A 12,131-nucleotide genomic window follows, 5' to 3' on the forward strand; every position below is an offset into this window, starting at 1 on the left:
GAACCTATGCGAAATTACCACAGGAATTTTAGAAATAGTGCTAGAGGGATCCGGGCTCCAAATAGTAGCACTATGATCAGTCCAGAAGGGGTTGGTGTCAGCAGAGGGGTGCGTTTATGGGGGCTGTTTATGGTGGGCAGAGAAGAGAAAGAAGAAGAGCGAGGGGAAACAGGTGATGTAAATAGTCAACTACATGGTTAGCCGCCAGCATGTGACTACCTGACTTGTTCGGGTGAAGACCGTCTTGTAGACAAGGATAGAACGATTCCAGAATAAGTTAAAATTGTGAGTAAAACCGATGTCATGTGTGCTGCAGAGAGATAGAGGAGGCAGAGTCGATGATATTGGAGACCGCCGAGTTCCATCAGCCGTCCGTGGGATAGTTGTGGCCGGGGACTGCTGTGGCGAGGGGGCGGCGTCCTTCTTAGCAGAGGGGTTCTCAGCTGTCTCTGGACGAATGAGACCTCCAGAGCTTCTCCTGATCACGGCCTCTTTCAGTAACTTGCGGCTTGAGGAGGAGGACTTGACCGCTGGAAAAAGGGAGTGTCCCTCCAGTGGAGGAAAGTCCTGCATATCCAGGATGTCAAACCTGTTGGCCAGCGGGAGGTCCCGATGTGAAGGTGAAGGAGGCAGGTGCTTTGCACCATGTCTGTCCTTACAGGCTACAGTCCAGTGCTCCAGTTGACGTGGAGTCAAACTCACCGGAGTCTTCTCACCACCCCCGCCGACGAGTGACCGTGCATCCACTGGGGCTCGGCAAGGAGTAGAAATAGCCATTTCTTTGGGCATTGCACCCATGGGGAGCCACGGATCTTCAGGCTTAGCTGAAATGGCTTCCGGGGCGCCAGTGATGATGGAGCCGAGCCACAGAAGAGTGGGATCATTGTCCAGTTCTGGAGTGGAGCAGTCAGGGGAGGGAGATGTGATTGGTCGCATTCTGGTTGCCGCAGCCAGAGGAGCTGAGGACTGCAAGGTGTTTTGCCTGGGCTGATGCGACAGTGAAGAATTCCAGGATGAGCTTGTGTTTTTCTCTGAGCTCGGCTTCCAGACAGGCGATACTTTTCCTCAGCTTTGAGACAGTAAGGTGGCAAGATCCACATTCAGCCATCACGCTTGCAGTCCGTGAGAGTGCTTCAAAGCTTAAAATCCACAGCCAGGCGGCTAGACTAGCCGGGCTGTGGAGGCAGTCTGGTAAACCATGTCGAGTTGACAGCCAGCTTAACATCACTTTCCACAGATCCATACGTCCAATGACTGAAAACTTTTATCAATTTAAAACATATAGGTAAAATAATGGCCAGGAAAACAGTGTAGCATGGAAACTTGGCTTAAAAACTCGATGAAATGTCAATTTATGATGGTTTAAGACGAAGCCTCTGGCCGGCACACAAAACCTCTGACGCATGTGCAACAGACAGTGTTGACAGGTAGTCTTCTGGAGAAGTTTAAGCACCAGTTGTTGACTACATCATACCGAGAGTCATGTAGAGAGAGGGTTAGGGTTAACCCTCTCTTTCAACGGCGCTGGTTATACCTAACGAGGCAGCAGCTAATTTGAGTTTTAATGTTAACGTTTTGATAACCCTACGCAGTGGTTAACTTTTAAGCTAATGTTAGCTAGCTATCTTCAATGAATGATGTCAGCCTATCCATTGTAGCGCCCTAGGAACCAGCTCTAACATGCCGTAGCTGGCTAGCTTCAGCATGAATTCATGAAATTTATCAATAGTACTAGCGGTAAAGATTTCATTCATTCACTGTTACGTCTGGATGAAAAACTTGTTAGAGTTAAATTTCAATGGCACAGCTTTTCTTACAGCATCTCCCGCAAATGCTGATAACATTAGTCTATAATCAAATTTTTTAATTGCGTATTTTGACATTTGTAATATATAAAACAGTTGTACAATTTGCTTTTCATGTGTGCAGTGTGTCTTTGGCTTACATTCATAGGTCAAGTAAATGTCATTTAACAAAGAAGCAGAAATAACAATAATAATTATTATAATTAATAATTTAGGTGTAGCTCATGTTTTGGGAACACCTCAATAAACTGTCTAAAACTGGTAACATATTGTAATATTACTGTGTTATTAATAAAGTTTAAAAAAGGAAAATAAACTGGTGGCACATGTGTACGTCTAAAACTGTGGGTCTGAACTGCTGTGTCTAAAACTGCGGGGGCTCTCCGGCTCTGCAAGATGTTGAGAAAGCCGCAAGCAGCAACACCGGAGACCGAACTGCACTAGTACAGTATAGCAATACATCTCTACTTTCTTCCTCCCAGCCCCACACAGTATCTCCATAGTGGATGGAGTTTTCAGCTGGTCCAGAACTGAATCACCGACACTCAAGAGGTATGTTTCATTTAATGTTCCAAATACAGGCTTGCCCACATACACACTACTTCATTTAAAAGATAGGTTCACAATTTTTTCTGTTTTTAAACAATACTCACATGCCCATATGTACAATGAAAGAGTTGCTGATCGCTGCAGTTGTTCCCCTTGTCTGTACTGAGGTCCCTTCCTAAAGAAATTTTCACGTGGATATCTAAGTTTCTTTTTTAGTACAAAATTCCTGCAGCAAGGAAACCAGCCAGGTGTGTCCTCCATATTGTCCTCATACAAGTCCAAATTTTCGAATATTAAATTAATAAGAATATTAAAACATTTGTGTTTTTTCCCACAATATCACACAAAGCAGCAAACAAAATAAAAGTATTGATTTGATATGTAACTATTATTAACTTAACAATACATATAGATATAAGTAATTGTAATTAATTCTTTATAAGAAATAACCCTGATTGTTCCTTAAATGGAAGTGGACTGAGTTGAGTCTCCCTGTGTGTCTGCAGGCTGAATGTGTGTATCCCAGAATGCTCTCTGGTGGCTGTGGTGGGACACGTGGGTTCGGGAAAGTCCTCGCTGCTCTCTGCCCTGCTCGGAGAGATGGACAAACTAGAAGGAACTGTGGCTGTCAAGGTGGCTGCTCATGCTCTCTCACACAAACACACTGACACAGTAAGACGCTCGCTCTGAAACCTCTCTGTCTGCTGCTTTTCCAACATGGAGTACTATCATGAGATTTCCTGGAAGACTTATTCCATTACAATTCTTCTTCATAAAGTTCTCTGTATCTCAGAGTCCAATTTAATCAGGCACGAACATGGCAGGTACACACACACACACCAACATGCAGGTTGAACATTAGGCAGTGTTAATTTAGCACCTGATTTTTTACAGCAGTTCTAGTCTTGTGATGAAATTGTATAGTCAGGTTTTCCTCAGTGAAAGTTTAGTCTCAATTTCATTGTGCAGTTTTGATTTTAACGTCTTCTAAACATTCTGAGGCTACAGCTGTCACCATCTTTGATGTGTATAGTTACAGGTGTTGTTTTGAGGCACTGTTTATACCAGACAGTAATACAATAGACTGACTTTCTACAGTGAATCTTGTTGTTGTTCCTGGACTCTGTCTTTTTGAACAGAACCGCTCTCTCATTGTCATTCTGCTCATTGGTCATTATCACAGCTACCTGTGCTCTCCACTGCAGAGCAACAACTCATTCAGAAACTGATTCACTTGCCTGTTCACTAAAATACTGTTCACTGTCTGGGTTCAGCTTGAGACAAGCAGCTAAATGTGCCATTACATTAATGAAACACTGTTCCTTTAGTGCACATCTAGAAGAAGATTTAGATGATTGATCAGGAATCCTGCACTCATTCCTTCTGACAGCCTATAAATACAAAAGAGCAGCAGACTGAAAGTAACGTTAACATTACCTCTCTATCCACAGCCCTTAATCATGTTATGTTAATGCTAGCTCACTTTGTTATAAATGTCAATGTGCTGTCCTGTCAGTTTTGTCAAAATTTTTAAGTGGATTTTTTGCCAAATTTAGTCTATAAATCTGCTACTGTTTTACTTCCAAAAACTAGTAATGTCAGATAACATTACTGACAGAGACAGAATGTTACTGAATACAAGCTGCTGCTTGTTATTCTGAAGAAATATTTTGGCTGGTGGAGGATTCAGGAGAAGCTTGACCAATCAGGAGTGTGTGATTCTGCAGATGTCTGCAGGCCATTGAATAAGACTTTGCATTAAAATAGTAATTAGTTAATATGTCCATTAGTCTGTCTTACACATTTGCCAGCGGCTGTGGCTTAGTGGTAGAGCAGGTCGTCCACCAACTGATGAGCAGTTCTGCCATCAGTGTATGAATGTGTGTGAATGTGATATGTAGTGTGAAGTGCTTTGAGTAGTTGTATAGTAGCTTTCTAGTTTTTCCAAGTACAGTCCATTTACCATTTACCATTCACATTATTAATTAGTTTTTATCTGTTGATGAAAATTGTAATACATTTCATCATAGTTTTTGTTGAAATTAACACTGACCCTAACCCGACAGCAGTCAACAGGTTCATTTAGTAATTTGGCCAGCTCACAGAAAGTTGACTAGCTACCAGTGATGGTGGAAGGCAGTCAGCGTTGGGGGTGAGGGTGCTGAGAGAAATGTTCTGTATGTAATGACATTGTACTGTTTTTTTCCACAATATTGCACACCCATGGGCTGTGGGAACATTAAATCAGAGTGGTTCATCCTCTGGGGAGCAGGAATATGCTGTGTCTGACCACAGAATGCCATGAAATTTACTGTGTGTGCGCTGTTGTGTGTATGCCCCTGCAGGGTTCGGTGGCCTACGTTCCCCAGCAGGCCTGGATCCAGAATTCCACACTGAAAGACAACATAATGTTTGGTCAGGAGAGGAGAGAGGCCTGGTATCAGCGTGTGGTGGAGGCATGTGCCCTTCAGCCTGACCTGGAGATTCTTCCTGCTGGAGACGAGACCGAGATAGGAGAGAAGGTATCAACTCATTATCACACCGTCCGTTTATCTGCAGAGTGGTACAAATGTAGGGTATTTGTTGAAGTTGTCTGCATTTAAAACACTGTGGTGGAATCAAGAGTACATGGTACAAGGTAATTTATTTGTCATTTCACAACATAAGGTTGTACAACAAAATGAGTGTGTAGTCCCTTCATGCCACACACATAGAACATAAAAGATAATTCAATTTATATTAAAATAGAATAACATATAAAGAATATTTAGTTATTTATATACATAAATACATAGCCTACACTTAACCACCAAGGAAATAATTCTGCAGTGCATTTTTTTAAATTTGCATCCTGTAGAATGTAAACAGCAAATAGAGATAATAATGATCATATGGCTTCCATCTTCACATAAAAAGTTCAACATTTGGGAAACCGTGTCCGTCCACTTTAACTGCGTTTGAGCACCAAGCATCATCGATGTAAACGCAGAGTCCTCCTCCTTTCATCCCGCCAGAGTCTTGTGCTCTGTCAACTCGGAGCATGGTCCGTCCATCCATTGCTTGATCCGGGATGTTGATGGAGCAGGTCTCTGTAAAGATGTGGGCACAACAGTCTCTGACTCACATTGCTTGGCCAGCCTGAGTCCCATTTCATCCAGACCAGACATTAGCCAGGAGCAGCCTTAAGTCCAAGCTGGACCAGCATGGTTCCTATCCCGGCTTTCTTTCCTCTCCTCCTAGGCGATCACAGCAGTTGATTTGCTGGAAGGATTATATCATCATGCAAAGGTACAGAGCATAGGTCTTGTAATCCCTTACTTCCCCCTCGGGTTTTCTCTCTCGCCTCCTCATGTGTCAGGCTTACCGATGCCTCTGCTTGAAGCTACAGGAGGGCAGACTCATCCCTGAGGCTTCTGGTTACTGGGCAAGAGTCAATCCCCACTCAAGTCACAGGCATAACCCTTGACACACGAGGAACTTCAACCTGCTGTGTCCTCTCTGTTTTCAAACCCCAGAGGAGAAGAAATAGTTTTGACTAACTTGTCCTTTATTAGTGTGCCTGATGTGCAAAGCACAGGGCACACTACTATTATTCCTCATAGTTATTCTGCATATTATTATTATTATCTCGCCCCTGCTTGCATTCTTTTGCAGATATTCTTGTTTTTTCTGCTCGAAATAATGAGCAGCGGCTCTTGGATACTTGTAAATCATTGGGACTGTAATTTATTCCGATAAAGTAAGCTATTGCCATATCTTCAGTACTTTTATGACCACCTCATCACTATGTGAGTGCGCCCTACCAACAGCACAAGCCTGTACTACAGTGACTGGATACTTAGCTAAAGCTAATTAGCAGCAAGATGCCTCCCTTCTCCACGGACGACTTCCACAAACTTCTACAGAAAATTGCAGTGCTGGAAACCAAAATCCACGAAATCCTAGAAGTGGAATGTGGAAATGACACCACTTTACCATGGACTCAAAGCAGTGGACAAGAGCATGCTATCACACAACTAATTAGCACCAACAAGACTACCAAGAAACAGGAGGACTGTTATACATCTAAAAGTGGTAGTCCTCCCTGGAACTGCCTTGTGTGCAAAACCTAAGAGAACTCATTTCCCTGGGAAATGGGAGGACGAGTAACTGGCAGAGCCTAGCGCCCTTAGATTTGTAATGCGACACGCTGGCCTGCATTATCATCCAGGCAGAGTGCCTCTTCAACCCCTGTTCTTAGTAGGACACTGCCGTGGACAGCTGCGAAAGGGAGAGTTAGCAACAAACCTCCCCAACAACCAAGTGTGCAACTGCAGAACAAATTTGCTCCACTGTTGCAGGACCCTGGATCTCTGTCTGATGACCTGGATAACCTCTCATCTTCACACAGCAGGGTAAGGACTGAGAGTAAATCAGAAAGTAAACGGCTACAGGGAAAGCTAACGACTGGGCCTCAAAGTCTGATTGTGGGTGATTTCGCTGTATAAAGATGCAAAAAGTATGTGCAGTAAGAATACCAAAATACTCTGCTTTCCCAAGGATGTGGTCTCGGGCTTGACAAAGAACCCTGCATATCGTGGCTGCACACCCAAATGTTGAAAATATCATACTGCACATAGAGACCAATGATGTTGTGAAACAACAGTCTGAAGTGCTTAAACTGGACTTTATTTATCTGTTGAACACAGTCAGCTCTCTTAATGCTGAGGTGTTTATCAGTGGCCCTCTACCAGTCAGAAGAGGATTTGAGAAATTCAGCAGATTGTTGGCACTGAACGCAGCTGTTCTTATTGAGTCTACCCCTCCCAACTTCAGTTTTTTTAGCAAAGCTAGAGTGCATAAGAAAGGAGGAAATTTTGAATATGTGGCTCTTCAGTTGAATTCCTCTTATTGAGCTATATTTCTAAAAATCTACTGGCCACCTAAATACTGTGTAGTCATTGTTGGTGATTTTAACATCCATGTTGACAACTTCCAGGACAGAGGGACTAAAGAACTGTGTTGTGTTCTTGATAGAAATGGACTAACTCAGCATGTGACGGAGCCCACACACAACAAGGGGCATATTCTGGACCTAATCATCTCCAAGGGTCTGAACATTTCTAAGGTTGTGGTTGTGGTGCTCTCTCTGATCATTCCTGTGTTTTCTTTGAGAGTGCTATCTCGCTCATGCTATCTCACACATGTTCAAACAGAGATAATCACAAAATGGTATATCACTGAAAACACCAGTGAAATACTTATTCAGGCTTTCTCTTCCACACCCACCCTCAGTCACCCTCTCGGTCAGTGAGCTTGTAGATAACTTCAATTCTAAAATTAAAAATGTTATTGATGCCATTGTACCCACTGAAGGCTGTCTCTGGTAAGAAAAGATCTCCATGGAGAAATGCCACGCTGGTAAGAATAGAAAAAAAGAGTGTCGTAAAGCTGAACGCAGGTGGCGAAAAACAAATCTCCAGGTTCATTATGACATCTATAAAGAGCAACTTTACTAATTTAGAACTGAGAAATGCATCTGACGTCATCACCAAAAACAACAATAATAATAATAATAATAATAATAATAATAATAATAATAATGTACACGCCTTGTTTGCTACTGTCGACAGGCTAACAAACCCTCCTGTGTCAGTAGCCTCTGAACTTCTATCTACCAGGGCCTGCAATGAATTTGCCTCCTTCGTCACTGACAAAATTCAGAAAGTTATACAGGCAGTCAGTGTGTCTATATCAGGTACAGGACATGTGTTGTCCCTGTGTCAATTTAAAATCAATTTAAATAGCATGACACAATTTGATCCTACTAACCATATAAACTTGGAGGAGATTATACGACATCTGAAATCCTCTTCCTGTCAACAAGTCTCTTCTTTCAGGTATCTTCCCACAGGCCCTGAAAACTGGACTCTTAAAAAAAGAACAATCTAGACACGTCACTAATGAACAATTATGGGCCTATATCAAACCTCCTGTTTTTAAGTAAAATCATTGAAAAAGCTGTTTTTCAACTTCTTGACATTAAACAGTTGTTTAATGTCTGATGTCTTCCAGTCAGGTGTTTAATCATACCACAGCACTGAGACTGCTCTTGTTTAAGGTATTCAATGACATCCACTTAAACACAGACAGTGTCAGAATTTCAGTCTTGGTATAATTGGATCTCAAGTGCTGCATTGGACACGGTCGACCACAACATATTACTAGAGCGACTGGAAAACTGGGTGGGACTTTCTGGCTCAGTTTTAAACTGGTTTGAATCCTACTTAAAGGACAGGGACTACTTTGTGTCTATAGGTAATTACACATCTGAGCAGACAAAAAATACACGTGGAGTTCCCCAAGGCTCTATTCTGGGACCTCTTCTGTTCAACATCTATGCTCCCACTGGCTCAGATTATGGAAAACAACAAAATATGTTACCATAATTAAGCAGAAGACACACACAATTACATTACCATATCACCCGGGGACTATAATCCCATACATTCAATTGAGTTCAATTTTATTTATATAGCGCCAATTCATTACAGAAGTTATCTCATTGCACTTTTCCTATAGAGCAGGTCTAGACCGTACTCTTCATAATATTAATTACAGAGACCCAACAGATCCCACCATGAGCAAGCATTTGGCGACAGTGGCAAGGAAAAACTTCCTTTAAGAGGGCAGAAACCTTGGACAGAACCAGACTCAAGGTGGGGGAGAGGGAGGTACAATGCAAAGACCACGTAGAATTGTTTTTTTTTTGTTTGTTTTTTTTTTTGTTGTTTTTTTTTTTAAATAGAATGGTAACTGTAGTGTTGATATTAATAAATTAGTAATAATAGGAATGACATCTATAGGAAAAATAATGTCAGCATCAGTAACAGAGCCAATAACAACGACTGTAGTAGCAGTTGTCGAGCAGGAACACGGGGGCAGCAGGTGGCCCACAACCACAGATCCAGTCTCTGCAGTTCCGGAGGCAGAAATACCTGCTGAAAGCGACAGAAGGAGAGAGCAGAGAAACGAGAAAGCACAGAACTACGGGAGAGAGAAGATGTTGAGTTAGTAACATGCAGTAATGGGATAAAAATGCGTACATATGGAGAGGGACAGAAGGAGAGAGGAAAGAGGTGCATCATGGGAAGTCTCCCGGCAGTCTAGGCCTATAGCAGCATAACTAAGGGATGGTTCAGGACTCACCCAGACCAGCCCTAACTATAAGCTTTATCAAAGAGGAAAGTCTTAAGCCTACTCTGCTCCACTGGAGAGGAGCTTGATAACTGAAGGCTCTGGCTCCCATTCTACTTTTGGAGACTGTAGGAACCACAAGTAACCCTGCATCCTGGGAGCGCAGTGTTCTAGTCAGATAATATGGTATTATGAGATCTTTAAGATATGATGGTGCCTGACCTTTAAGAGCTTTGTAGGTGAGGAGAAGGATTTTAAATTCTATTCTGGATTTTACAGGGAGCCAGTGCAGAGAAGCTAATATTGGAGAAATATGATCTCTTTTCCTAGTTTTTGTCAGTACATGTGCCGCAGCATTCTGGATCAACTGGAGAGTCTTAAGGGACTTATTCGGGCAGCCGGATAATAAGGAATTGCAATAGTCCAACCTAGAAGTAACAAATGCATGGACTAGTTTTTCGGCATCATTTTGAGACAAGATGTGCCTGATTTTTGCAATATTACGTATGTGAAAAAAGGCAGTCCTTGAAGTTTGTTTCATGTGGGAGTTAAAGGATAAATCCTGATCAAAGATAACTCAGAGGTTCCTTACGGTGCTGCTGGAGGCCAGGGCAATGCCATCTAGAGTAACTATATCTTTAGATAATGTGTCTCCAAGGTGTTTGGGACCAAGTACAATAACTTCAGTTTTGTCAGAGTTTAACATCAGAAAGTTGCAGGTCATCCAGGTCTTTATGTCCTTAAGGCATGCCTGAAGTTTAGTTAACTGGTTAGTTTCATCTGGCTTGATTGATAGATATAATTGAGTATCATCTGCATAGCTATGAAAGTTTATAGAGTGCTTCCTAATAATATTGCCTGGAGGAAGCATATATAAGGTGAATAGAATCGGTCCAAGCACAGAGTCTTGTGGAACTCCGTGACTAACTTTGGCGTGCACGGAGGACTCACCGTTAACATGTACAAACTGAGATCGATCTGATAGATTGGATTCAAACCAGCTTAGTGCGGTTCCTTTAATGCCAATTACATGTTCCAGTCTCTGTAATAGGATGTGATGGTCAATGCCGTCAAATGCAGCACTAAGATCTAACAAAACAAGTACAGAGACAAGTCCATTGTCTGATGCAATTAATAGGTCATTTGTAATTTTCACGAGTGCTGTCTCTATGCTATGATGCACTCTAAACCCTGACTGAAAATCCTCAAATAAACTATTGTTATTTAGAAAGTCACACAATTGATTGGTGACTGCTTTCTCAAGGATCTTAGAAAGAAAGGGAAGGTTAGATATAGGTCTATAGTTGGCTAAAACCCCTGGATCAAGAGTGGGCTTTTAAAGAAGAGGTTTAATTACAGCTACTTTAAAGGATTGTGGTACATAGCCTGTTAATAAAGTCAGATTGATCATATCCAGTAAAGAAGTGCTAACTAAGGGTAAAACGTCTTTAAGCAGCCTAGTTGGAATGGGGTCTAAGAGACAGGTTGATGGCTTAGATGAATTAATCGTCGAAGTCAGCTGACGAAGGTTGACAGGAGCAAAGCAGCCAAAACACACATCAGGCTCTACAGCTGTTTCCAAGGTTCCTGTGTTTGAAGACAAGTTGGCACCGGTTAAAGGCAGGACTTGATGAATTTTGTCTCTAATAGTTAAAATTTTATCATTAAAGAAGCTCATGAAATCGTTGCTACTGAGAGCTATAATAAAGGTATAATTCTCTGTCAGCCTGGCTACAGTGCTGAAAAGAAACCTGGGGTTGTTTTTATTTTCCTCTATTAATGATGAGTAGTAAGCTGCTCTGCCATTACAGAGGGCCTTCCTGTTTAGTCTTCCTTGCCAGACTAAATGGGATTCTTCCAGGTTGTTGGAACGCCATGTCCTTTAAAGTTGATGTTTGCTTTAATTTGCAGGTTTGGGGGATATACCATGGAGCTAACCTTCTTTGTTTTATTATCTTCGTTTTTAGAGGAGCGATAGAATCGAGTGTCGTTTGCAGTGAGCCTGTGTACATGCACTGTATAAGTGCATTGAACAAATCACTGATTGGATATGCCAGAATTTTCTTCAATTAAACAAAGATATAACTGAAGTCACTGTTTTTGAAGCCAAGGAAGAACGATTAAAAGTCAGCGCTCAGCTTCAATCAGTAATGTTAAAAACCACAAACCAAGCCAGAAATCTTGGTGGAGTCATGGACTCAGAGCTGAATTTCAACAGCCACATTAAAATAATTACAAAGACAGCCAATTACAAAGACAATTTTAAAACATACATAGACACAAGGCTGTTGGGTTTTACAATGGTAAAAGGGGGGCACCACTTGTGGCGGTGCGATCAATTAAAGGATGGATCAGAATTATCAAAGATAATCATAAAGAACTTGAATGAATAAAGTCCTCAGGAGCACCACTCTTCTTAAAGAAGAGAATTGATAGCCAATAAATTGATCGAGTCTCATAAAATACACTAAACTATCAATTTAGCGTGTGCGCAGGTCTGGGTGCATGCTTGCGTGCCAAAAGAAATGTGTGTATGTTTATTTGTGTTGCCTGCGTATGTCTCGCGTGCACGAGCATGAATCCACGTGGTCAGAAACAAAG

The 12,131-nt window shown here is 41.9% G+C and overlaps 1 protein-coding gene across 1 annotated transcript in view; it reads left to right on the forward strand.

Moving 5' to 3' along the window:
- Window positions 1-12,131, forward strand: part of LOC122869184 (multidrug resistance-associated protein 1-like) — a 64,647-nt gene that overhangs the window by 34,083 nt on the left and 18,433 nt on the right. The window contains 4 exon segments of the mRNA XM_044181917.1: window positions 2,288-2,357; window positions 2,861-3,026; window positions 4,700-4,876; window positions 6,695-6,748. Of these exon segments, the coding sequence (XP_044037852.1) occupies window positions 2,288-2,357; window positions 2,861-3,026; window positions 4,700-4,876; window positions 6,695-6,748 (467 nt within the window).

This window comes from Siniperca chuatsi, linkage group LG21 (genome assembly GCF_020085105.1).
Source record: "Siniperca chuatsi isolate FFG_IHB_CAS linkage group LG21, ASM2008510v1, whole genome shotgun sequence".
NCBI lineage: Eukaryota > Metazoa > Chordata > Actinopteri > Centrarchiformes > Sinipercidae > Siniperca > Siniperca chuatsi.